Source organism: Plecotus auritus (assembly GCF_963455305.1).
Source record: "Plecotus auritus genome assembly, chromosome: 8".
NCBI classification, from domain to species: Eukaryota; Metazoa; Chordata; class Mammalia; order Chiroptera; family Vespertilionidae; genus Plecotus; species Plecotus auritus.
In genome coordinates, this window is record NC_137782.1 from 61,984,598 (window position 1) to 62,009,064 (window position 24,467).

The 24,467-nt window shown below is 44.8% G+C and overlaps 1 protein-coding gene across 1 annotated transcript; it reads right to left on the reverse strand.

The window, feature by feature from the left end:
* Positions 1-640: 640 nt before the first annotated feature.
* Positions 641-24,445, reverse strand: DYNLRB1 (dynein light chain roadblock-type 1). The gene is made up of 4 exons (XM_080685029.1): positions 24,045-24,445; positions 15,533-15,608; positions 6,351-6,518; positions 641-1,019 (listed from the first exon to the last, which is right to left on the reverse strand). The coding sequence occupies exons 1-4, from the start codon at positions 24,045-24,047 to the stop codon at positions 976-978; spliced, it is 291 nt and encodes a 96-aa protein (XP_080541155.1). The 5' UTR covers positions 24,048-24,445; the 3' UTR covers positions 641-975.
* Between the last annotated feature and the right edge of the window lie 22 nt (positions 24,446-24,467).

A 24,467-nucleotide genomic window follows, 5' to 3' on the forward strand; every position in this document is an offset into this window, starting at 1 on the left:
ATTTCCTCATTTTTAAGATGACTTTGATACCCTGTCTGTAGGGTATTGTGAGGATATGAGCTATGATATATAACACACCAGGTATATTCTGGGCACTCAACAAATATTACTTCTTTCCTTTCCCCAGGGCAGTATAACAGAAAAATAATCTTTCAAAACAATGGTGGGAGGGAGCCTGGACAGAGTGGCTCATTTGGTTGAGTGTTGTCCCATGTACTGAAAGGTTGCTGGTTCAATTCCCAGTCAGGGCACATACCTGGGTGTTTGATCCCACCAGGGAGCATCTGTAAGGCAACCAATCGATGTTTCTCTTTCACATGACATTTATTTCTCTTTCTTTCCCCCTTCCTTTCTCTAAGCATGCCCTCGGGTAAGGATTAAACAAACAAACCCCAAAGACATTGGTGGGAGTGATAAATGATAAAAGGGATGGCTAGAGACCCAGAAACCAGGGCACCAATTATAAACCAGGATCAGCTCAGCAAGTATGGCCACAGGTGCAGTAAGTAGCAAGCCTCTCAAGCTACGAACAATCTGCCGGGGGAGGCTGGAGCTGGCAACAGGGCTCAGCCTTCCAACCACATGATGACACAGGAAGAGGGAGGCCTTTCCACCTAGTGTTTAAAGACACACAACAGGGCACATTTCAGTTATTTTTAGTTAAAGAAAAGCAGCCTTTTCCAAGGGCAACAAAGTGAACTGAACGTCAGGAGGAAGCAGGGTGTGGGCCTCTCACAAGCTCTTGCTCCGAAACCCGGACTTGAGGAAAGAGGCCCTCCTGGGAACTCAGGGTGACTGGCCAGCAGAGGGATGCCTTTGGTGGGCGGGGTGGAGCTGCAGCCCACACTGGTCACTGGATTGGTCTGCATGGGCTCTAAGGTGATTTCCACCTGCGAGTTGGTTGACATGATTAACACTATTTTTCTTGGGGGGCATTAAATTAAGGAATGATGCGTGGAGCCAAGAGAGAGTGGCTTATTCAGTTGGATTCTGAATCACAATCAGGAAGTAGTCTTTATCTACAAAAAGAGAAAAAAGAAAACACAAATTACTAAATGTAAAATGTGAGAAAAACACACTAGAAAGGAAATATGTAATTAAACCACCAACCATAAAAGGGAATGGGTGAATACAAAACATCATTGCTCAGGCCACTTCCAATTGCTGGGCAATAGAAGGTAAACTGGCAAGTTTCCTGAGGGCTTCAGCAGGTGAGACCCAGCAGCGACCTCTGCGGCGCACGCTCTTTTCTAATCTGCCCAGTGCCAACAGGGAGGTAGGATATCATCTCTGTTTTCTGGGTAAGGAAACTCAGGTTCCGAGAGTTAATTGCCAGTGGTTCTCAAAATGGAGGGCATCTGAATGACCTGAGGGCTGGCGGGGCTTAAAATAAACACTGCCAGGCCCTACCCCAAGCTCTTTAGATTCAGTAAGTCTGAGGTACAGCCCAACAATCTCCTTTTTTTTTTTTTAGTTAATCCTCACCCGAGGGTATTTTTTTCCATTGATTTTCTGAAAGAATGAAAGGGAGCGGGAGGGGGAAGAGGAAAAGAGAAACATTCATGTGAGAGAGACACATGGATTGGTTGCCTCCTGCATGCAACCCAACTGGGGCCGAGGATCAAACCTGTAACCCGGGTACATGCCTATTACAGGAAATCAAACCCATGACCCTTTGGTGCCCAGGCCAACGCTAACCACTGCTGGCTGGGCGAGAACCTGTATTTTTAATGAATTCCCAGGTGATACTGAAGCTGCAGGTTCTGGGAGAACCACTAGTTTAAGGTCACCCAGCAAATCAGTGTCAAAGATAGATGCCAACTTCAACCCCACTTCTCTTGGGTTAATGTCAGTTCTGTCACAGGCTGAGAAAATTTCAAAGGCACCGATTAAAGGGGGCCAAAGCTACCTGGATTCCAGCTCTGGGGATCCCATCCAGTAATGAGGAATGTCCATCATGGAATCATTGCAAGTTCAAGACCTCAGGGCTGAGTCTCACTGCTCCTCGTTTTATAGAAGAAGAAATTGGAGAAGCAGTGTTTCAACTTTGCCCTTAATTATCAAATCAAGAACATTTACCAAGGCTTCCATGTGGCCAGTCCGGGGCCAACCACTTCTTATAATGTCATCTCAATGAATCCTCAATCACTCTGAGGCAGGTACTAGTGCTTTCTCATTTTATACTGAGGCTCAGAGAGTTAAGTATCTTGCTCAAGCCAAGGCAAAAATTTGAGGTGTGGCAGTTGGGTTTGACCATCCTGCTGAACAGAAGCGAAATGGCCGGACCTTGGACACACATGCTTTGTGTCTGCTGATTTAAGCCTAAAGCTTGCTGATTCCCATGACGGCTAGCTGATGGGACTGGGAAGAAGCAGATTTTTATATGACTAGTAGTTTCATGACTAAGCAATCTGTTTAAGTAAATAACCACTTACTAATAAGTAAGTGGTTATTTACTTAATAAAAATAATTAAAGCCACCGATAAAAGCAGACATAATTAGCAATACTAGTGTCTTTTCTTCCAAAAAAAAAAAAAATCAAGCTCTAATTCAATAATATCACTCCAAGTGCTTTGCGGGAAGCAGAGTTTTAAAGCTTGATTATGCTGTCAACTCAGCTTTACATCAGGGAGGCTAACAAGTGGAAACCAAGTCTGTCTGAAAACATCTCTTCACATGGGCTATTCTGGGCCAGGTCGGGGTGAGATTTGGTGCAAATGTGGAGATCCACACTGTCTCACACCACCTGCTGCTATTTTTGGTCTTCTCAGTTTGATCAATGAGGAAACTTAGGTGGAAGGAAAGGGACATGAACCTCCTTCCTGGGCAGGGCTGCTCCAGGTTGCTCCCACAATATGGGGTGCTAATTACAGTCCAGGAAGGACCCACCTCGAAAACACACAGCAGCCAGGCTGTTCTATGCTGGGCGCTGTCCCCATAGGGCCTGTGCTCTATGGCCATCCTAAGGTGATCAAGCCCTAATACCTCGGAGGCTCTGCTCAGTGGCTCCTGGCAGTATTTTTTTCTTGCCATAGCAAAGTGGTTGTATCAAGATGTCAAATCATGGGTTTTCATCCTAAATAATATGTCCCACGAACATCCCTGATCCCCATCTCCATTGCTGACCCACCTCCAACCCCCAGAGTGGGGTGTAGCAATGGAGGGAAGTTTAGGAAGTCTTTTATTTATTTATTCAACAAATATTTGTCAAATGTGTTCACAAGTTTCTGTACTCTTGAAACTGTCTAGTAGAGACAGAATTAAAAATGCAGATAAGGATGATGGTTAGCAAAGTGGAAAGGTAGGATGGCAGTGTCACCAGCAGCAGGACGGCATGTGTGAGGACCCAGGGAGAGGCTCTTAAAGGCAGCAGGTTGGCTGGAGAAGTGGTCAGGGTGTTCAGAAGGAACACTCACTGTATCTAAGGCAACCTGGAAAAGTCACACATCCAGCCACAGTATAACAAGATATGTGTGTGTGGGCCCATGAGGATGTGAGTGCTAGACAGACAGCTAGTGAGCAAGTGAGAGTATGCATACCCTCCCTGCAGGCTCTTAATGTCACCAGGGCAAGGGTCTGGCCACTTCCTCCTCGCCTCCACTGACAAGGCTGAGGGTATTTTAGGCCTGTGCACTCAAAGGAGAACCTCTAATTGGACTCAAGCACCAACTGCACCCATGTGCTTTGAAAGTCTGGGGGTCCCTCAAGGGCAAGTTGGAGATGACTCTGCTGCCGAGATGGGGCAAATGGCTAGGAGCTTTCAGATAACTCTGCTGTTCCAGAGGAGACGTTCTTGGAAGCTTTATGTCAAGAGACACATTCCATGGGGCCTGATTTTGAGATTGCATAATTTGTCCTTGCCTCACACTGAGAGTCCCATGTATACTGCTCTGATGTGCAGGATCAGTAAAGGGACCATACCTAGCCTAATTTTTAGGGAAGTAGAGGTATCTATAGTGCAGCATGAATCTTGGGAGGGATTCCATCTGCTTCTGAGCCTTTCTGCTCCACCCCCCGCCAACATACTCAACCAGATGGGATGTCTCAGAGGACCAGAGCAGTACAGCCCCCTATGTGATACTTTACAGATGTGAAGATAGAGGTTCAGGATGTTCTATGACTTGTTTAAGGTCACAATCATTAAGAGCTAAAGTTGGGAAAATGAACTCTGCCTGCTACAATCTGTTTTCTCTGACAGAATCAGAGACATCATCAGACAGTGATTAAACTGATAAACAGTGTACAGCATGTTATCCTGTGTCCCAGGGAGATTGTGGGTTCCTGTGACTGGCTCTCTGGTTCCCTCCTTCACATCCTCCCAAGCTGCCAGACTGGGCTGGAACAGGTCTGGGATCAGAACCAATATGGCTCTGCTGTTGGGAGTGGGTGACACCCTCTAATCACCCCAGAAGTCTATAGCCAGTCTCTTTGCCATCTGTCTGCCAAGCCCAGGGACATTCGGTGTCCCTAGCCTCCATATTGCCTTCTTCATCTAGGTCCCAGTCACAATCATATTGCCTCCTGCTCACAGGGTCAAGTCTGCACAGTCAAGTTTTGCGTTTGAGGCCTTTTCTAAATTGGATCAAACGTCTCACCTCCCACTCCTTCCGACATATATTCTGGTGCCCTAAACCAGCGGTCGGCAAACAGCGGCTCGCGAGCCACATGCGGCTCTTTGGCCCCTTGAGTGTGGCTCTTCCACAAAATACCATGGCCTGGGCGAGTCTATTTTGAAGAAGTGGTGTTAGAAGAAGTTTAAGTTTAAAAAATTTGGCTCTCAAAAGAAATTTCAATCGTTGTACTGTTGATATTTGGCTCTGTTGACTAATGAGTTTGCCGACCACTGCCCTAGACAAGCTGCCCTGCATCCCACCTGCTTCATCAGGTGCACAATTAACTCATGCATACAACTATGTGGCTCAGCCAGAAAACAGAGGGAGAGCGAGAAGTAGCAATGCAAAAATAGTCCTGGCCCTAACCCAGTGGTTGGCAAACTCATTAGTCAACAGAACCAAATATCAACAGTACAACGATTGAAATTTCTTTTGAGAGCCAAATTTTTTAAACTTAAACTTCTTCTAACGCCACTTCTTCAAAATAGACTCGCCCAGGCCGTGGTATTTTGTGGAAGAGCCACACTCAAGGGGCCAAAGAGCCGCATGTGGCTCGCGAGCCGTGGTTTGCCGACCACTGCCCTAACCCAGTGGTCGACAAACTCATTAGTCAACAGAGTGGCAAACCGTGGCTCGCGAGCCATATGTGCGAGCCGCAATTTGCCGACCACTGCCCTAACCAGTCTGGCTCAGTGGTTAAAGTGTCGGCCCACAGACTGAAGGATTGGGGGTTCTATTTCAGTCAAGGGCACATACCTCAGTTGCAGGCTCAATCCCTGGTGCAGGTCAAGGGCATGTGGGAGGCAACCAATCAATATGTAATCTCTCATATTGATGTTTCTCTCTCTCTCCCCTTTCTTCCTACTCTCTCTAAAAATCAATGGAAAGAGTACCTTCAGGAGAGGATTAACAACAACGGAAAGTCCTGGAGAACCTGTCCACCACTCCAGTCTGAATGCTGAGTGAGGTGAGGCAGGACAGGTGACCCTGCTCTTCTCTCCTGTAGTCCCAGTCCTTGTGGGATCCTCCCAGGATGAGCATCGCATCACCCTGAGAATGATCCTATGACCTAAAGACAGATGTTTGTACCACACAACCCCCAAATGCAAGCCAAGCACTTCATGTGAAACAAAAACAGCAATCGGTTCCAATGTTGGAGGAAAAGCTGGCTGTATGAGGCCCAGAGAGACAGGACTATACTTTAGAAGTGGGCAACTGAACATTTTTTCAAAGATAAAATGACTATACAGTATTTTTGCCTTCTGCTTTGGTTTGGAATGCTTACGTGTCCTTTTCCTTCAAGGCGAGGTTTCTTGCCCATCCACTTTGCTTACACTTTTCTATACCCTCAAGAGTCAGCTGAATGTCCCCTCTTCTGGGAAGCTTCTGCTGACTGCCCCAAGCAGGCCTAGTCACACCCTCTCTGTTCCCAAGCGCTTGAATGTCCCGTCAAGGCGAGGGTTACTCTGTGTCATGCTTACGTGTCTATCTCCCCCATGAGACCAGGATTCCCCTCCAAGGCCCAGAACCCAGGAGAAGGTTTGACCCACAGTCACTGTAAATGAGTATTTGTCGGGGATGCCAGCCAGAGAATGGACAGGCAGCGAGGCAATCAACTGTGTACCTTCAACTCCTCAGGCTTTTCTGTGGAACCTGAGGAGACACCAATGTGCTAAGCCTTCCTGATAAGCAGTAGTGATAGTCTGATCCTAAAAGGGGACATGGAAGACCTCTTACCTGGTGCAACCATAATTTCATTTTTCTTAGAGCGAATCCGAAGGAAAGTGAGGTCATTCTGGGGGTCAATTTCACGCACGGTGCTCCGGGCCTTCAAAATGAAGTTGTGCATGAGGTTGGCGTACTGTGTGGTGGTGGGATTGTCCATGGTACTCTTAATAGGAATGCCTGTGTGAAGAGCAGACAGAGACTGAGCAGGACGTTGAGGCCTTTCTGCTCAGCTCCCAACCCCACACCCCTAGTTCTAGCATCCTGGACTGGCAGTTAACAATCAATGCCACTAGTTACTGAAAGCTTGGCAGGCACAGTGCTGAGCACTTCACTGCTAGTCCCCAGAACTACTCTGAGGGTGGTGTCAGCATCTTCACTTGCCAATGAAGCAAAAGAAACTCTGAGCAGTAAGGTGACCTGCTTATGGTCACACAGCAGATAAGCGGGGCGGGGGGGCAGGATTTGATTCGGGCCTGCTGGCTCCACTGCTGGGCTCTTTTCTTAGGGCTACGCTGTCCTGACTAGTTTCTGGCAGTAAAGGAGACTATCATTCAGAACACTCAGAACCTGAACAAGGAGGACAGCACTTACATATCTAGAAACACAAATGAGTAGGAAGAAGAAAAAAGGTCAGCTTATGCCAAGACATAACCATCAGTAGTGTGTTGTTCCTATGCCCACCAAGGGGGGCTTCGTGTACACACTGTCTGTACAAGTGAAAATTAAAACCCATTTCTCTGTCTGCTTACACCTTATAAACAGCATTGCTACTGCTTTCAAAGAGACCACAAAATGGCCATTCCACTGAATTCATCATGCCTCTACTGTTTGATACTAAGATTGGGTTTTTACTTACTGTTCAATGAACACCATTGTCCTTTAAGCCTTTTCTATTTTAAAGACTGTTTCCTTGTGATGAACTATCCCATGTATCTCCCTCATAGGACAGTACCTATTTTCATGGAGGTGAGGAATGGGCCTCAGCTTGAGTGACCTCAGGTCATGACTGGATCATCAGGTGCCTATGAATCACTGACATGCCAACAGAAGGCTCCATCAATGAGGCTCCAGGTGCACATAGCTGACAGATACTTGGATGAATATGGCACAAGTGGCTCCTCAAACGTAAGTGGCTGGATTTGGGACCCAGGCCCTGCTAATCTGGTCCGCAACTGACCAGTCTAAAGATAAGCCAAAGGCAGTCACCCTCAGGCCTCCCATGAGTGGCAAGAAACTGGCCGAACCTCATCTTCTTAGGAGACAGGAGCACAAGGGTAGGCAGAAGATGACATAGTGACAAGAGAAGCAGCTGAGTCAGTGAGGCTGTTTGAGTCAATTGAAGTTATAAGAACAAGTTGTAGTGACCACTTGCCTTTAAGAGACAAGACAACTAGGTTATCAGGGGTGCTGTTGGGCCCTAGCTGGCAACAAGGTGCCCACCAGGGCCTTGCTTGATACTGGACATTTCTAAGAATCATAGTATGAGCAACTGGGGTGATGACTGAGTAGGAACTCTCAAATCTGATGACCTGAACTTATACTCCTGCTTTGTCCCTTCATGGCAATGTGGCCTTAAACAAGTGATTTATTCTATTCTTATATTTCCTCATCTGTAAAATGCCTGTGCTTCAAAGTGCTGCTGTGGGGATTAAATATGGTTTAAGAATGTTTAGCAAGATGCCCTAGCCTAGTGGTCGGCAAACTCATTAGTCAACAGAGCCAAATATCAACAGTACAGCGATTGAAATTTCTTTTGAGAGCCAAATTTTTTAAACTTAAACTTCTTCTAACACCACTTCTTCAAAATAGACTCGCCCATGTCGTGGTATTTTGTGGAAGAGCCACACTCAAGGGGCCAAAGAGCCGCATATGGCTCGCAAGCTGCAGTTTGCCAACCACTGCCCTAGCTGGTTTTGCTCAGTGGATAGAGCGTTGGCCTGCAGACTGAAGGGTCCCAGGTTTGGTTCCGGTCAAGGGCACATGCCTGGGTTGTAGGCTCGATCCCCAGTAGGGGTTTGCAGGAGGCAGCCGATCAATTATTCTCTCTCATCATTGATGTTTCTATCTCTCTCCCTCTCCCTTCCTCTCTGAAATAAAAAAATTTAAAAAAAGAAGAATGTTTAGCAAGAGTATCCTATATAATAAAAGCCTAGCGACTGAATGGAGGAACGACCAGAACGATGGGTCGACCAGTCGCTATGACGTGCACTGACCACCAGGGGGCAGATGCTCAATGCAGGAGCTGCCCCTGGTGGTCAGTGCGCTCCCACAATGTGAGTGCCACTTGGCTGACCCAGATGAGTGGCACTCTCACAGTGGCTGATTCCCACAGGCCACACCCCCCACCAGTGCATGAATCCGTGCACAGGGCCTCTAGTGTATGTAATAAATGTTGGTGGTTTGTTATCAATATCACCCACAATAAATCCCACCCCCCAGGTAACTTGAGCGGCCAGTCTCAAGGCCTGGAAAAGTTTAGGTGATCAAACCTCTTGACGTTCTTTTTTTTTTTTTTTTTTTAATATATTTTTATTGATTTCAGAGAGGAAGGGAGAGGGAAAGAGAGATAGGAACATCAATGATGAGAAAGAACCATTGATTGGCTGCTTCCTGCATGCCCCCTTCTGGGGGTCAGGCCCACAACCTGGGCATGTACCCTTGACCAGAATCGAACCTGGGACCTTTCAGTCCATAGGCCGACACTCTATCCACTGAGCCAAACCAGCTAGGGCTTGACCTTCTCTTTTATATACAAGAGCACCTTCTCTCAGGTTCCTCTGCCTAGAACGTTCCTATCTTCGCCTATTCTCTCACAATTCCCACTGGTCCCTCAAGTCTCCACCTCCTGGTGGCTCTACCCACCCCAGATATGGTCAATGCCCCATTCTACCATCCCAGCACCACACAATTTTCCTTTGGAGCAGTTAGTTGAGTTTGACATCACACCTTTATGGAAGTGATCAATATGTTCATCCCTAGTCAGGACCAGGTCTGATTTGTTCGCCAGTGTCCTTAGAGACACCGCATTAAGCATTTATTGTTGCTGATAAATGAGAAGTCACAGGGCTACTTTCATTAATTTAGACATGCATTTGACTACATTTCTACCAAGTGAGAGGATGTGTAAAGGAGACAAGGATCTAACCACTTGTTGGCTCATTTTAAAAACAGAAGAAAACATGAAGGTGGCGGTGGGGCAGAACTGGGGAGAATTTCAAATAAGGGAATCAGATCACAGAATGCCAGATTCATAGGATGCCAGAGCTGGGGCCACTTCAAAGGTATCTCAATGATCAGGCTGCCTACCCCAAGCCACTGCCTTCACAAACAGACTGTGCAGCCTACAGAGCTGGGCGGTACCAGGGAGGCACAACTCTAACCTGAGGCTCAGATCTGCCAGGTGGGATAGCCAGGTCCTCCCACCAAACCCAGCTCCATCAATCAACACCAACACTAACAAAATTTAACACAGTTATCAAGCACAAACTCCGGTGCTGGAGATACAGTAAGTGAACAAAAGAGACAAATTCCTGACCTCGTGGAGCTTATACATTTAGTCTTTTATTTTGCCCTGTGTAGGTAGCAGCAGAGGACAGCAAGGGATCTGGAGAGGTAGAGATGGAACAGAATGTTCCTTAAGTTCTTGCTAAGTCTGCTTAAACTCACACATTTATAATGAAACATTTTTGCATTTGCTCAAGACAGAAATGTCAAAATGCAGTGGTAGGTGGTTGGTAAGTGACTGAAACAAGGGTGTGTCATGAGTTCAGGGGCAAGAACAATCTTTCTGGACTGGTGGTCAGGGAAGGCATCCCACTGGAAAAGGCAGCTGAGCTGAACCATCCTTAATTGGAAGCTTCCAAAGGACTTAAAGGCCCCATGAGCAGTGAGTTCTGGCTACCCCAACCACAGCAGGGTGACCTTGGGCAGGTCACCTCGCCTCTCTCAGCTTCAGGACTTTTTTTTTTTCCTTTAATCCTCACACGAGGGTATTTTTCCATTGATTTTTTTTTTTTTTTAGAGAGAGAGTGAAATGGAGGAGGAGGGGGAGAAGAGAGAGAAATATCGATGTGAGAAAGACATCCATTGGTTGCCTCTCAATTGGTCCGTGGGCCGACGCTCCAATCACCGAGCCAAACCGGCTAGAGCTGCTTCAGTTTTCTCATCTGAAAAATGGGCAAACAACCCTGACTTGCGGGGATCACTGTGTAAAATGTAAATGAGAGACTGAAGAGAGAGTTCTATGAATGGAACATAAAAATAAACACACACAATAATTTTAACATTTATATGGCACTTACTATATATGAGACACTATTCTAAAAGCTTCTCTTCGAGGAAGGTAGTATGATTGTATTTCAGTGGTCAGAAAACTGCGGCTCGCGAACCACATGTGGCTCTTTGGCCCCTTGAGTGTGGCTCTTCCACAAAATACCATGGCCTGGGTGAATCTATTTTGAAGAAGTGGTGTTAGAAGAAGTTTAAGTTTAAAAAATTTGGCTCTCAAAAGAAATTTCAATTGTTGTACTGTTGATATTTGGCTCTGTTGACTAATGAGTTTGCCGACCACTGTTATATTTTACTGATGAGAAACTGAAAGAGAGAGGTTAAGTGACTTGTCCAAGATTCCATAGATGATAAGTAGGTAGAGTCAGGATTCACATAGAGGTACTCTGGTTCCCCATTCCATATTCTTTTTTTTTTTTTTTTCATTTTAATAAATCTTTATTGTTCAGATTACAATTGTTCCTCACCCCACCCCATAGCTCCCCTCCACCCGATTCTCACCCCACCCTCTGCCCTTACCCTCCCACCACTTTCCTCATCCATAGGTGTACGATTTTTGTCCAGTCTCTTCCCGCACTCCCCACACCCCGTTCCCCCCGAGAATTGTCAGTCCATTCCCTTTCTATGCCCCTGATTCTATTATATTCAGCAGTTTATTCTGTTCATCAGATTTTTTACTCACCTGATTTTTAGATTCACTTGTTGATATGTATTTGTTGTTCAAAATTTTTATCTTTACCTTTTTCTTCTTCTTCCTCTTCTTAAAGAATACCTTTCAGCATTTCATATAATACTGGTTTGGTGGTGATGAACTCCTTTAGCTTTTTCTTATCTGTGAAGCTCTTTATCTGACCTTCAATTCTGAATGATAGCTTTGCTGGGTAGAGTAATCTTGGTTGTAGGTTCTTGTTATTCATCACTTTGATATTTCTTGCCACTCCCATCTGGCCTTCATAGTTTCTGTTGAGAAATCAGCTGACAGTCGTATGGGCACTCCCTTGTAGGTAACTAACTTTTTCTCTTGCTGCTTTTAATAATCTCTCTTTGTCTTTTGTTCTTGGTATTTTAATTATGATGTGCCTTGGTGTTGTCCTCTTTGGATTCCTTTTGTTTGGGGTTCTGTGCGCTTCCTGGACTTGTAAGTCTATTTCTTTAACCAGGTGGGGGAAGTTTTCTGTCATCATTTCTTCAAATAGGTTTTCAGTATCTTGCTCTCTCTCTTCTTCTGGCACCCCCATAATTCGGATGTTGGTTCACTTGAAGTTGTCCCAGAGGCTCCTTACACTATCTTCATATTTTTGGATTCTTTTTTCTTTTTGCTTTTCTGGTTGGGTGTTTTTTGCTTCTTTGTATTTCAAATCTTTGACCTGATTCTTGCGATCCTCTAGTCTGCTGTTGGATCTCTGTATATTATTTTTTATTTCAGTCAGTGTATGCTTAATTTCTAGTTGGTCCTTTTTCATATCCTCGAGGGTCTCACTAAATTTATCGGCGGGTTCTAGAAGATTCTTGAAAAACCTTATAACCATGGTTTTGAACAATATATCCTGTAGTTTGCTTTCCTCCATTTCTTTCACTTGTGATCTGTTTCTTTGTCTCTGCATTTTGGCTGCTTCCCTGAGTTGATAAGAGTGGCTTTGTGTGCTAGGTGTCCTATAGGACCCTAGGTGTCCTATAGGGCCCAGTGGCTCAGCCTCCCCAGTTACCTGAGGTGGACACTCTTGGTGCACCCCTTTGTGGGCTGTGTGCACAGTCTTGTAGTTAAGCCTTGATTGTTGTTGGTATCACTGGGAGGACTTGACCTCCAGGCCAATTGGCTGTGAGGATCAGCTGTGTCTACAATGGGAGAACTTCTGTGCTGGAGTCACTCTGATGAGACAAGACTTGCTTCAGTGGGGCTTTGGTGCTCACTGAGTCTGCCCTCTGAGTGTGTCCCTTATGGATCTGAGGAGTTGTAATCTGGATGGTCCTACTTTGACCCCTGGGTACACTGGCTCTTGGATCTCCAAGGAGGTGCTAATTTAGCCTCTGCCTGAGGCCACCCAGCAGGAGCTACAGAGAGATCTGGAGATTCCTCTTCTTTGTTTGGGTTTTGGAGGTGCCCAGATGAGGCCCAGCTGTGAAGCAATGCAAGCTGCTTGGGGGCCTTGGGCCTTCTTTTGGATTTTCTGGGTCTCACTGACTCAGCTGCAGTTTGTTAGGTAAGTTTAGAATTCAAAGGACCAGGCCATTCATATGCAAAACCCTCTGCACTCAGCTTGGATGGGGCGGAGTCTCAGGGCGGAGTCTCAGGGCGGAGCAAACAGCAATGGCTGACTGTCAGCCCTGCCCTAAGAGGCCCCTTGGTCTCAGTGTCCCAGAGTAATCGCTGCAAGCACCTCTGAGAGAAAGCCGCCTTCCAGTTTCTCCCCGTATGAGTCTGAGTCCCCAGAGTCTCGTCCGGAACGGGAGTTGAGAGCAGTCGGGAGATTTTGTCTCCCTCCCGATTGAGAAAGCCAGCCGCATTCTCAGTTGCCAGCCCTCTCCGCACGCACGCCTCCGTACTTTTGCCTTTACTTCCTCAGGTCCTCTGAGTCTCAGTGTGCTTTTCTCTTTCCTTCTAGTTGTAGAATTTCCATTCAGCCAGCCTTCCTGTGGTTCTGGATGATGTCCGTTTTGTCTTTTAGTTGTAGTTTTGAAATGGTGTGAGGCAGCAGTTCAGATGTTTACCTATGCTGCCATCTTGGTTTCTCTCCTACTTTATTTCCCCATTCCATATTCTTTTTTTTTTTTTTTTAAATATACTTTATTGATATTTTACAGAGAGGAAGGGAGAGGGATAGAGAGCTAGAAACATCGATGAGAGAGAAACATCGATCAGCCGCCTCCTGCACACCCCCCACTGGGGATGTGCCCGCAACCAAGGTACATGCCCTCGACCAGAATCGAACCTGGGACCTTTCAGTCCGCAGGCCGACGCTCTATCCACTGAGCCAAACCGGTTTCGGCCCCATTCCATATTCTTAACCACTGTGCAATATTGCCACATTAGTATACAAAAAAGTACTCATAAGTATCAAAAGGTAAGCAGCTGGCGCTACACTTTCCCAATGAAAAAGCTCAACTTTTGGGCAGTTTTAAGGCAAGAATGAAGGCTTATGGTTTGCAAATACCAGTGAAGGCCTAGGGAGGTCTCAGCTGAGGAGTCATCTTCTGAGGCTCTTCCCTCCCATTTGGAGTCAAAATGTCCAGGCCCAGTCCTGGCCAGTGTGGCTCAGTTGGCTGGAGTGGGATGTGGGTTCGATTCCCAATCAGGGCATATACCCTGGTTGCGGATTAAATCCCCAGTTGAGCACATGCAGGAGACACCGTTTGATGTTTCACTCTCACATCAATGTCTCTCTTTTTCCCTCTCCCTTTCTCTCTCTCTAAAATCAATGAAAGCATGTCCCTGAGAGGGGATTTAAAAAAAAAAGTCCAGTCACAGAAGACAGAAGACAGTATCTCTCTGAGTGATATACAAACAGCCTTTCAGGTCTTGGACCAAGCACTCCATGTGGGAAGGCTGAGTTCTGAAGAGAAGGGGAAGCCCCAGGCCCGCCAGTGGATCAGCAGCAGACCTAACCTGGGACCTGCTTCGGCCTCCCACAGAGTCCTGAGGGCTCCTAACCTGCTGCCTCCTTTGAATGCAATGACCACATGGTCTAATTAGAACCTGACAAAGCTGGGGAGCATCCTCTGTCTAACTCTGGGCTGGCCATGGTCTAATGACTTGGAAAACAACATTCTAACTGAGGACATGCCACCTTCACTTTGTCACCTTCAGTGACCTTCATTCTGCTCTACTGAAGCAGGCACTGTTGAGAATTCTGCCTTTCCAAAACAAGGCCCAGAATGACAATGCATACACGCAGGGGCCCTCAAGGAACCTCAAATAAATCAGAGATGAATGAATATACTGAACTACAGAACTGCGGGAGGCCAGCAGGGTGGCCCTGAGCTGTAGACCTACAGCCACTGTCTGGTCCTTCACAGAAAGTGAGAGGAAGAGTACAACTGCATTCAGACAGACTTGGCATGAAATCTTGGCTCTGTAATGGCAGGCAAATCAACTGAATTTCTAGACTCAGTTTTCTCCGTTGCAAGATGGAGGCAAAAGGGCTGTTTTAAGGAAGAAATAAAACAATGTTTGTAAAGCACCACAGAATAGGTAAGTGTATGAGAAATATGAGTCTCCCTCTTTGCCATGTCTATAGCAATTTGAAAAAATTAGTTATCTGTACTCTTCTAGTTGTGGAAATAATGTTCCAGAACAGAAGGGAAAAGCTACAGGCACAAAGAAGTCGACCAAGAGTATTATCTAGCAAAAAAACAGAAACAGCATAAATGGGGATGATTAATAAACACTGCACTGCCCAGCCAGTGTGGCTCAGTGGTTGAAGTGGCCAGTTTGATCCCCAGTTGGGGGTATGCAGGAAGCAGCCCATCGATGTTTCTCTCTCATCAATGTTTCCATCTCTTTCTTCCTCTCTCTCTAAAATCAGTAAAATACGTATTAAAAAAAATTATACTGGCGGTTAAAAAAAAGTGTTTATATAAAACATGAAGCAAAACACACAAACCTCATGAGTAAACATATGCAAAAGAGTAATAACTATAATTATGACTAAGAGAAAATGCACCTGAACAAGGGCTGAAAAAACATGGTATATTGAAAAATAAGACCTGTCAGGGCAGTGGGACTGAGTGAATTTTCCCTTTTTTAAAATTTAGAATTTCAATAATAGTGCTAGGACACTTGAGGTGTAAAAAAAAAAAAGGTGAAAACTCATGTACATGAAGGGGCTTAGTAAACAGAAGTGGGCTATGTTGTGTCTGGGCTGTTTTCTGGGGCCTGCCTGCTCATGGTCGGAGCGGGGGTGTACCTTCTGTGTTCACCACGATGATTCCCTGCACTCCCTTCTGGCTCTGAAGTCGCTTCAGTGTCTCCTCCACCTCTGCCTGCCAGATAGAACAAGACCAAGGTTAGGAAGGGCCAGGAAGGCTGGATTAATTCATTCATATCCTTGACAGATGAATCACACATTCGTCTTCCAACAACAAACAAGTAACACCTGGGCACGTGGCACTTCCTCAAAGCTCCCAGGTCTGTTTAGCGTGGTCCCCAAGCCACTACCAGCACCTAAATCATCTACTCACACCCCCAGGATGGGGCAGGGCTCCTCTTGGCCCTTTGCCTACCAGGCACTATTATCCCTCCTGCCTCAGCTATTTGGGAGCAGAATATAAATACCATTCCTAAGAGTATAGACACATCCATGACTCATGTATCTGCTATACCTAGGAGACAGGATGCTCATGATTTGAAAAAACCCAAACAGTGGTGTCTAATAGGAAGGAGATACCCTGCTATTTGTAGCCCAAACAGCACAACTGAAAACATTCCAAAGGAAACAAAATGACTCCATGAGGATAGACTCAGTGACTTAAAAACCTAGCCTCTGAGACAATGTGATGCATGGCTCATAGCCACAGGAAATGTGCCTGGGGAGGGGTTCTTTCATCCTGATTCTCCAGAAACTAGTCAAGGGGGATATTCTGGGACATGGAATTCATAAACAGAGGGGACAATCAGACATTTGGTTCCTCACCCTGCCATGCAAGGCATTCTCTATTATTATTCACATCTTTTACCTTTTCCTCCACTCTCCATCTACATGTCATACCTCCTTGTGTCCATGTCTTTTTACCCTAACAAGGCCTCTTCTCTGCTGAAATCTAACAAATTCTTCTAGACCACCTAAACCATCACTTCCTCCAAAAAGCCTTTACTGATCCCCAACTCAGTGGAGTCTGCTACTTCTGACTCTGCAAACTCTTAAATTGTACCTTTCTGCTGATGCATTAGGTATTTTATTACTTAAGAGTCCATAGAATGGTCTGCAGAATAGGGATTCAATAAACAACTGCTCAACTGAAGTAGGCCTAACTCTTCCTGTGGATGGGAAACTGGCCTTGAAGTGTGTGTTTTCTGGAGGCCCCTTCCAGACAGGTCCAGAATCTAGCCAGAAGCTCCCAGAAGGCTGAGAGTTGGACCATGTTGGAAATAGAGGTTCCATTCTCCAGAAGAGTGGTTCCCCACCCTCAGAAGCTAATGAGTTGGCCCGGGAGGAGGAGTTTCTAAACAGTGGATGGAAACAGCACAATGAATTATAGTACTTCTAGTAGGCACAAGGCTAACAACAATCCAGTCACTGCCATCCACTCCCCTATGATGTAATACTCTCAAATGCTGGAGAGAAGGGCAAACAAATTCCTCCTACATAATGGCAAATAGTCTGTTGCCTCTAAAATCTGGAGCCTGTGTAAAAGGACAGAGCTACACGAGAATAAAGTACAGGGGGTCATGCATGTATGAGATCATTGTTCATTCAACAGATTGTCACTGAGCTCCTCCTATGCACTATTCTGGAGAAGAGGGGTAAAGTACGATAGTAGTCAATACCACACAGTACTCAGTCTGACCTGGTAACCTTCCTAGAAATTCATTCTAAGGAATAAACCAGAAGAAGAACACAGCAAGATGTTTGCTGCAGTGACATCAACATTAGCAAAAAGCAGAAAGAGCCATGGCTGGTGTGGCTTAGTGGTCAAGGGCATGTACCTGGGTTGCCGGTTTGCTCTGAGCCCCAGGTTGGGCCATGTGCAGAAGGCAACCAGTCAATGTGGCTCTCTCACCTTGATGTTTGTATCTCTCTCCCTCTCCCCACTCCCTTCCATTCTCTCTGAAAAGCAGTGGAAAAAAATATCCTCATGTGAGGATTAACAAAACAAAAAAATATTTAAAAAAAACAACAACCCCGAAAGCCAGAAATACCCAATAATTAGGGAAAAGACCAAGTAAATTATGGAATATCTATTCATAGGAAACATACACTTATCAAGAAAGGAAGGACATATAAGTATACGATGACCTATTCAGTACCTGATACAGGTCAGATATTGGGATGAATATTTACAGACACATATGTCCTCTGACCCTTCCATAATGAGTATGATCTCCACTTTACAATGAAGAAACTGAAGTTCAGAAAGAAGAGTTTTGCCCAAGGACGCGTAGGTCAAGAGAAGAGGTGAATATACCATTGACCACAACTGATGAGGACCTTGCCCTTAGGGAGCTCATATTCAGGTAGAACTTTAAGTAACAAGTGACCAAGATTCTTGCAGGGGATAGGGCAGGGGAGCCCGGGGATGCTACTCTGGCTGGTGTGGTCAGAAACACCTGAGGATGTAATCGTTAAGCCAAGAACTAATGAGAAGGAAAAACATTCCAGGCAACAGTATGAAAGCAAAGGCAGAGAAGTGGGAACAAACTTGGCATGTTCAAGGAATAGAGATGATCAGTATTGCCAAGTTTCTTTGCTAATCTGACAGGCAAAAAACAAATAATAGAAAGTCAACCTTTCTTTAATTTTTAAGAATAGGCATATATATCAATGGAACCGAACAGAGACCCCAGAAATTGACCCAAGCCATTATGCTCAATTAATATTTGACAAAGAAGGCAAGAGGATACAATGGAGTCAAGACAGTCTCTTCAATAAATGGTGTTGGGAAAATTAGACAGATACATGCAAAAAAATGAAACATGACCAACAACTTATACCATACACAAGAATAAACTCAAAATGGATAAAAGACTTAAGTCTAAGTCGTGAAACCATAAAAATCCTAGAAGAAACCACAGACTGCAAAATCTCAGACATCTCTCATAGCAGTATGTTTATGGATATATCTCCCAGGGCAAAGGAAACTAAGGAAAAAATAAACAAATAAGACTACATCAAAATAAAAAGCTTCTGCACAGCAAAAGAAACCATCAATAAAACGAAAAGGGAGCCCACTGTATGGAAGAACATATTTGGCAATGATACATCTGATAAAGGGTTAATGTCCAAAATATATAATGAACTCAAACAGCTTAACAAAAGAAAGACAAACAATCCAATTAAAAAATGGGCAAAGGACCTAAATAGGTACTTCTCCAAAGTGGACATACAGATGGCCAAGAGCCATATGAAAAAATGCTCAAAGTCACTATCATCAGAGAGATGCAAATTAAAATGACAATGAGGTATCGCCTCACACTTCAGAATGGCTACCATAACAAATCAACAAATGACAAGTGCTGATGAGGATGTGGAGAAAAGGGAACCCTAATACACTGCTGGTGGGAATGCAGACTGGTGCAGCCATTATGGAAAACAGTATGGAGTTTCCTCAAAAAATTAAATATGGAACTGCCATTTGACCCAGTGATCCCTCTTCTAGAAATATATCCTAAGAGACCCGAAAAACGAATCAGAAAGAATGTATGCACCTCTATGTTCATAGCAGCACAATTTACAATAGCTAAGATCTGGAAACAGCCCAAATGCCCATCAGTAGATGAGTGGATAAACAAGCTGTGGTACATTTATACCATGGAATACTATGCAGCAGTGAAAAAGAAGAATCTCTTACTCTTTGAGACAGCATGGAGGGACCTGGAGAGTATCATGCTAAGTGAAATAAATCAGTCAGAGAAAGACAAGTATCACATGATTTCTCTCATATGTGGAATCTAAGTAACAAAATAAACTGGATGAACAGAGTGGATCCAGAAACATGGAGTCATGGAATAGAGTGTGAAATCTCGGAGGGAAGGTAGAGGAGGGTGGGTGCGTGGGAAGTAATCAACCAAGAATATTGTATGCATATATGCATGTGCCCTGAACAGGAATCGGACCTAAAACCTTTTGGTTCACGGGACAATTCTCAACCTAGCTGGGCAAAAATTTGAATTTTTATAAAACCAAAATGAATCAAAAGGACAGAAAAACGTCTGCATCAAATAATGGACAAAAGAGCAATTCCAAAACATAACACAAGCCTGGCAGGTGTGGCTCAGTGGTTGAGCATGGACTCGTACACCAGGAGGTTACCAGTTCGAATCCTAGTCAGGGCACACACCCAGGTCAGGTTACGTGTGGGAGGCAACCCATCTATGTTTCTCTCTCACATCAATGTTTCTCTCTCTCCCTTCTACTCTCTAAAATCAATAATTAAGTAAACAAATAAAAAAATAAATAAGAGAAATTACAAGCACATAGAAAAATGTTCACTGTTCCCTATAAATAAGTGAAAAATTATAGCAATGCTGAGGTAACTTTTTTCACTGTTTGAAATGTTATGGCAAAATTGGTACAAAAGCAATATGACCTTTTGGAAAAGCTACAGGATAACACTATTGTAACAACCATAAAGCGTTGGTCCTTTTGCCTCAGAATTTCTTTTCCTGAGACTTTTTTTTTTTAAATATATTTTATTGATATTTTACAGAGAGGAAGGGAGAGGGATAGAGAGCTAGAAACATCGATGAGAGAGAAACATCGATCAGCTGCCTCCTGCACACCCCACACTGGGGATGTGTCTGCAACCAAGGTACATGCCCTTGACCGGAATCGAACCCGGGACCCTTCAGTCCGCAGGCCGACGCTCTATCCACTGAGCCAAACCGGTTTCGGCTTTTCCTGAGACTTTTGCCTAAGGAAATAATCTAATAATAAAACAAAATCTACACAATTATAGGCATTCATCACAGCATTATCTCTACTAATGAAGAACTAGATACAACACAAGTGTACACTAGGGGAATGGTTTGGCAAATTATGGTACAGCTATTTCACTGATAACACAGCACACAAAAATTCATCGCAAAGATGATGCAAAAAGATTAAAACAAATGAAAAATTAGTATATACATCTTGAAAAATATGCATATATGAACAAGGAGGAAGGACAACATAGAGATGAAAATAGTTGTGTGGTGGAGTAAAACTGGTGAGAATTATGGATGATTATTGTTCTAAAGGGCAACTTGGCAAGTTCTACCAAAATGTAGAATATGCATGCCAGAAGTACCACTTCTAAGAATCTATGCTACATAAACACTAACATGAGTAATAAAATAAAATGAAAAGGACAAGAATAGTTACAGCAGCACTGTCTGAAGTGAAAAACTGTAAACTACCTAAATGTATATACAGCAATAGAATACTATGCAAGAATGAAGTAGTCTTTTTCCTTTGGCCTTGTTGCTACAGAGAGAGCAAGATGGGTCACCAACAACTCTACAGGAGCCATCTGAGGAAATTCGGCTAGGGTTCTCGTTCTTGCCACATCTGCTCAAACCACCAGGGTCTGATCTGGAAATACGGCCTCAACATGTGCTGCCAGGACATAGGTTTCATTAAGTTGGACTAAGTGAACTTCCATGAATGGGTCATTCAAGACATCTACCTTATGACAAAATGCTATTTCTTTGTACATAAAATAAAAAAAAAAAACTTCAAAAAGAAAAAAAAAAGAATGTAGATTTATATATAGTGACATAGAAAAGTGTTTATATTTTTTAAAAATATTTTTATTATTGATTTTAGAGAGAGAAAGGGAGAGCGGGAGAAACATCGACCTGAGAGGGTAACACCTATCAGCTGTCATCCGCATGCCCCCTACTGGAGATTGAGCCTGCAACCCGGGCATATGCCCAGACTGGGAATCAAACCAGCAACCTTTCCATGCATAGGACCAGGCTTAACCAACTGAGCTACACTGGCAAGGGTGACATGGGAAAATGTTTGACTTTTTTGTTTAAATATTTTTTTTTATTGATTTTTTACAAAGAGGAGGGGAGAGAGATAGTCAGAAACATCGATGAGAGAGAAACATCGATCAGCTGCCTTCTGCACATCCCCACTCGGGATGTGCCCGCAACCAAGGCACACGCCCCTGACTGGAATCAAACCTGGGACCCTTCAGTCCACAGGCCAAAGCTCTATCCACTGAGCCAAACCGGCTAGGGCATGTTTGACATTTTTAAGTGAACAGAGTAAGTTGCAGAATGAGATATCTATACATAGCCTAAAGTAAACCTGATATGTTTAAACATATATGTTCGTTTCATGTAATAAACAACTTATATGTAAGTGTGCTTATGCACTAAACCAATCTGGAAGGAAACACACCCAACTGCCAACAGTTGATACCATAGGGAAGTGAGATGGGACTTCATGCACCTTCTACATTATACACTTTGGTACTGCTTGAATTTTCTAAATACGTTTTGCTTTTATGAGTATAAACACACAACAGCATGATACAGGTTGAAGTAAGCTACAATTTATGTAAGAAAAAGAGGGGGCATATATATGCTTATACAAGATATACAAGAAACTAAACTAACAATATTTCAGAAGAGACTGAGGCTGGAGGTCAGGATTAAATGGGAGATTTATTTTTCTCTTTGATCTTTTCAGATTATTATTTTTTTAAAAATATATTTTATTGATTTTTTACAGAGAGAAAGGAGAGGAAGAGGGAGAGAGAGTTAGAAACATTGATGAGAGAGAAACACCAATCAGCTGCCTCCTGCACACTGGGGATGTGCCCGCAACCAAGGCACATGCCCCCAACTGGAATCGAACCTGGGACCCCTGAGTCCCCAGGACAACGCTCCATCCACTGAGCCAAACCGGTCAGGGCCAGATTATTTTTTACTGTATGCAAGTATCTGTTAAAAAGTTACTTTTTGTTTAGTCTAAAAAGTGATATGAGCCTGGCCAGTGTGGCTCAGTGCGTGGGTGTGGGCCCATGCACCAGGAGGTTACCGGTACAGGGGTGGGCAAACTTTTTGACTCGAGGGCCACAATGGGTTCTTAAACTGGACCGGAGGGCTGGAACAAAAGCATGGGTGGAATGTTTGTGTGAACTAATATAAATTCAAAGTAAAGGAGCGGAGGGGAGAGCAAGAGAACCGGATAGAACAGCCGGATCCGGCCCGCGGGCTGTAGTTTGCCCACGGCTGGTAGATTCTGTCAGGGGTTGCAGGCTTAATCTCCAGCAGGGGACGTGCAGGAGGCAGCCAATCAATGATTCATCATTGATGTTTCTATTTCCCTCTCCCTCTCTGAAATCAATAAAAACATGTCTTTAAAAATTGTTTAAAAAGTGATGTGATACTGATGTCCAGGCAGGAGTGTGCAGATTACTCCAGTGTAGGCACCCAGGAGGCTGCAGACCTGGCCCCACAGTCACCGTGGCACTAAGGCCCATGTTTGTTTTAAAGTGATGTGAAAGATGAAGTTACATAAGTTTGAAACTTTGTCACATTTTTTTAGTGATGTTAAGACATTCTTTATGGTGTAATAATAAATGAAAAAAGCAGAGTCCATAACTGGACATTCAGTAGTAGCTATAACCACATATAGCAAAAACTGAAGAAAAAAACATTTGAAGTAATATGGTAATTATATAAGGGGTTGCTTCTAGGTCATGGGACTTTCTTTTTCCTTTTCGATTTTTCTTATAGGCTTTATTTTTATTTTTGTTAATCCTCACCGGAGGATATTTTTCCATTGATTTTTAGGGAGAGGGAAAGGCAGAGGGAAAGGCAGAGCGAAACATCGAAACACATCGATCGGTTGCCTCCTGCACGAGCCCTGACCAGGGCCAGGGTAAGGGAGGAGCCCGCAACCAAGGTAAGTGCCCTTGACCAGACTCAAACCCGGGACCCTTTGGTCCTCAGGCCTACGCTCTACCCACTGAGCCAAACCGGCTAGGGCTAGGCTTTAAATTTTTAAGAGAGAGTTTTGAACAGTAATAGTCACATGGCTTAACATTTAAAAGGTCTTTTCAAATTTTGTGGGTTTTTTTTTTAAAGTTGGGTTAAAAACATGAAAAACAAACTTGTAAAGGCGCAAGGAGCCCAGTTCCAGCCAGCAAGGCAGGGATCCCCAAGAGTGGTCCCCATTTCTGATTCATGCACCAAGTCCCAGCGACGCGAAAGAACCACACAGACAGAAAGGCAGGAGTCAAGTTTCAAGGATTCAAATCCAACTCCGCCATTTCCTGAGAGAAGGCACTAGGCTTCTCCAGGCTTCAGGTTTCTAGTGTGTAAAATGGGGATAATGGTCGTACCTAACTCACAGAGACTTGGTGAGGAGAAAAACCAAAACTACGTACAGCGCTTATTAATGCCTGTCATAAATTAAGCTTCCGGGAAACGTTCTCGTCATTACAATCGCGCGACAAGGCCCAGGATGCTAGCATGGTCGGGCCTGTGGTCCGACTCCGTCAGACGCTGGCCAAGGCCCGAGCTCCAGCTTCCGGTAAAGGGGACCGGGATCCCCTGGCCACTCCCGAGTCCTCTCCGTCAGGGTCTGGAGGCCCACGCCTCTAGCGTTCCGCCCTCCAGTCAGCTGGGGCCCAAACCCGCAGATTCCCTGCCCGGCGCTCTGAGGCGCCCCCGGAGGGTCTAAAACCAGGCGCAAGGTGTGGGGCGGCATTGCTTAGCCACCTTCCGGCTGCCAGCCACCAGTCTATACGAACACTCACCATCTCGGAACGATCGGGTAGCTTCGCGTCGTCTGCACTGCCCAGTCCCAGTGCGTTTCCGCGCCTGCGCAGAGCACCAAGTCAAAACAGACAGCTTCAGTGACCAATCAGGAATCAGCGTGAGGGGGCAGGCAGATCTTTGATTTCCCAGGGCTCGTGGGAATTCGCCCTGCGCCAGCCGAAAGTGAAAAGCGAAGGAGAGCTTCAGGACGGAAAATTACCAACTCCCGTTGTGCCCTAAAGATGCTGGTTTTGCATTGTCGAAAGAGGCTTTCAACTCTCACCCGAGGTCTGAGCTGGCTCTGAAAGCCCCGAGTGGAGGGTGGTAGGTGATTATGAAGGCGAGGAAGGAAGTTGCTGAGACGCTCCCCACCCTCTCTGCGTCCATATTGAGACAAAGTGAGGCGCGGAGCCCAAACGCGC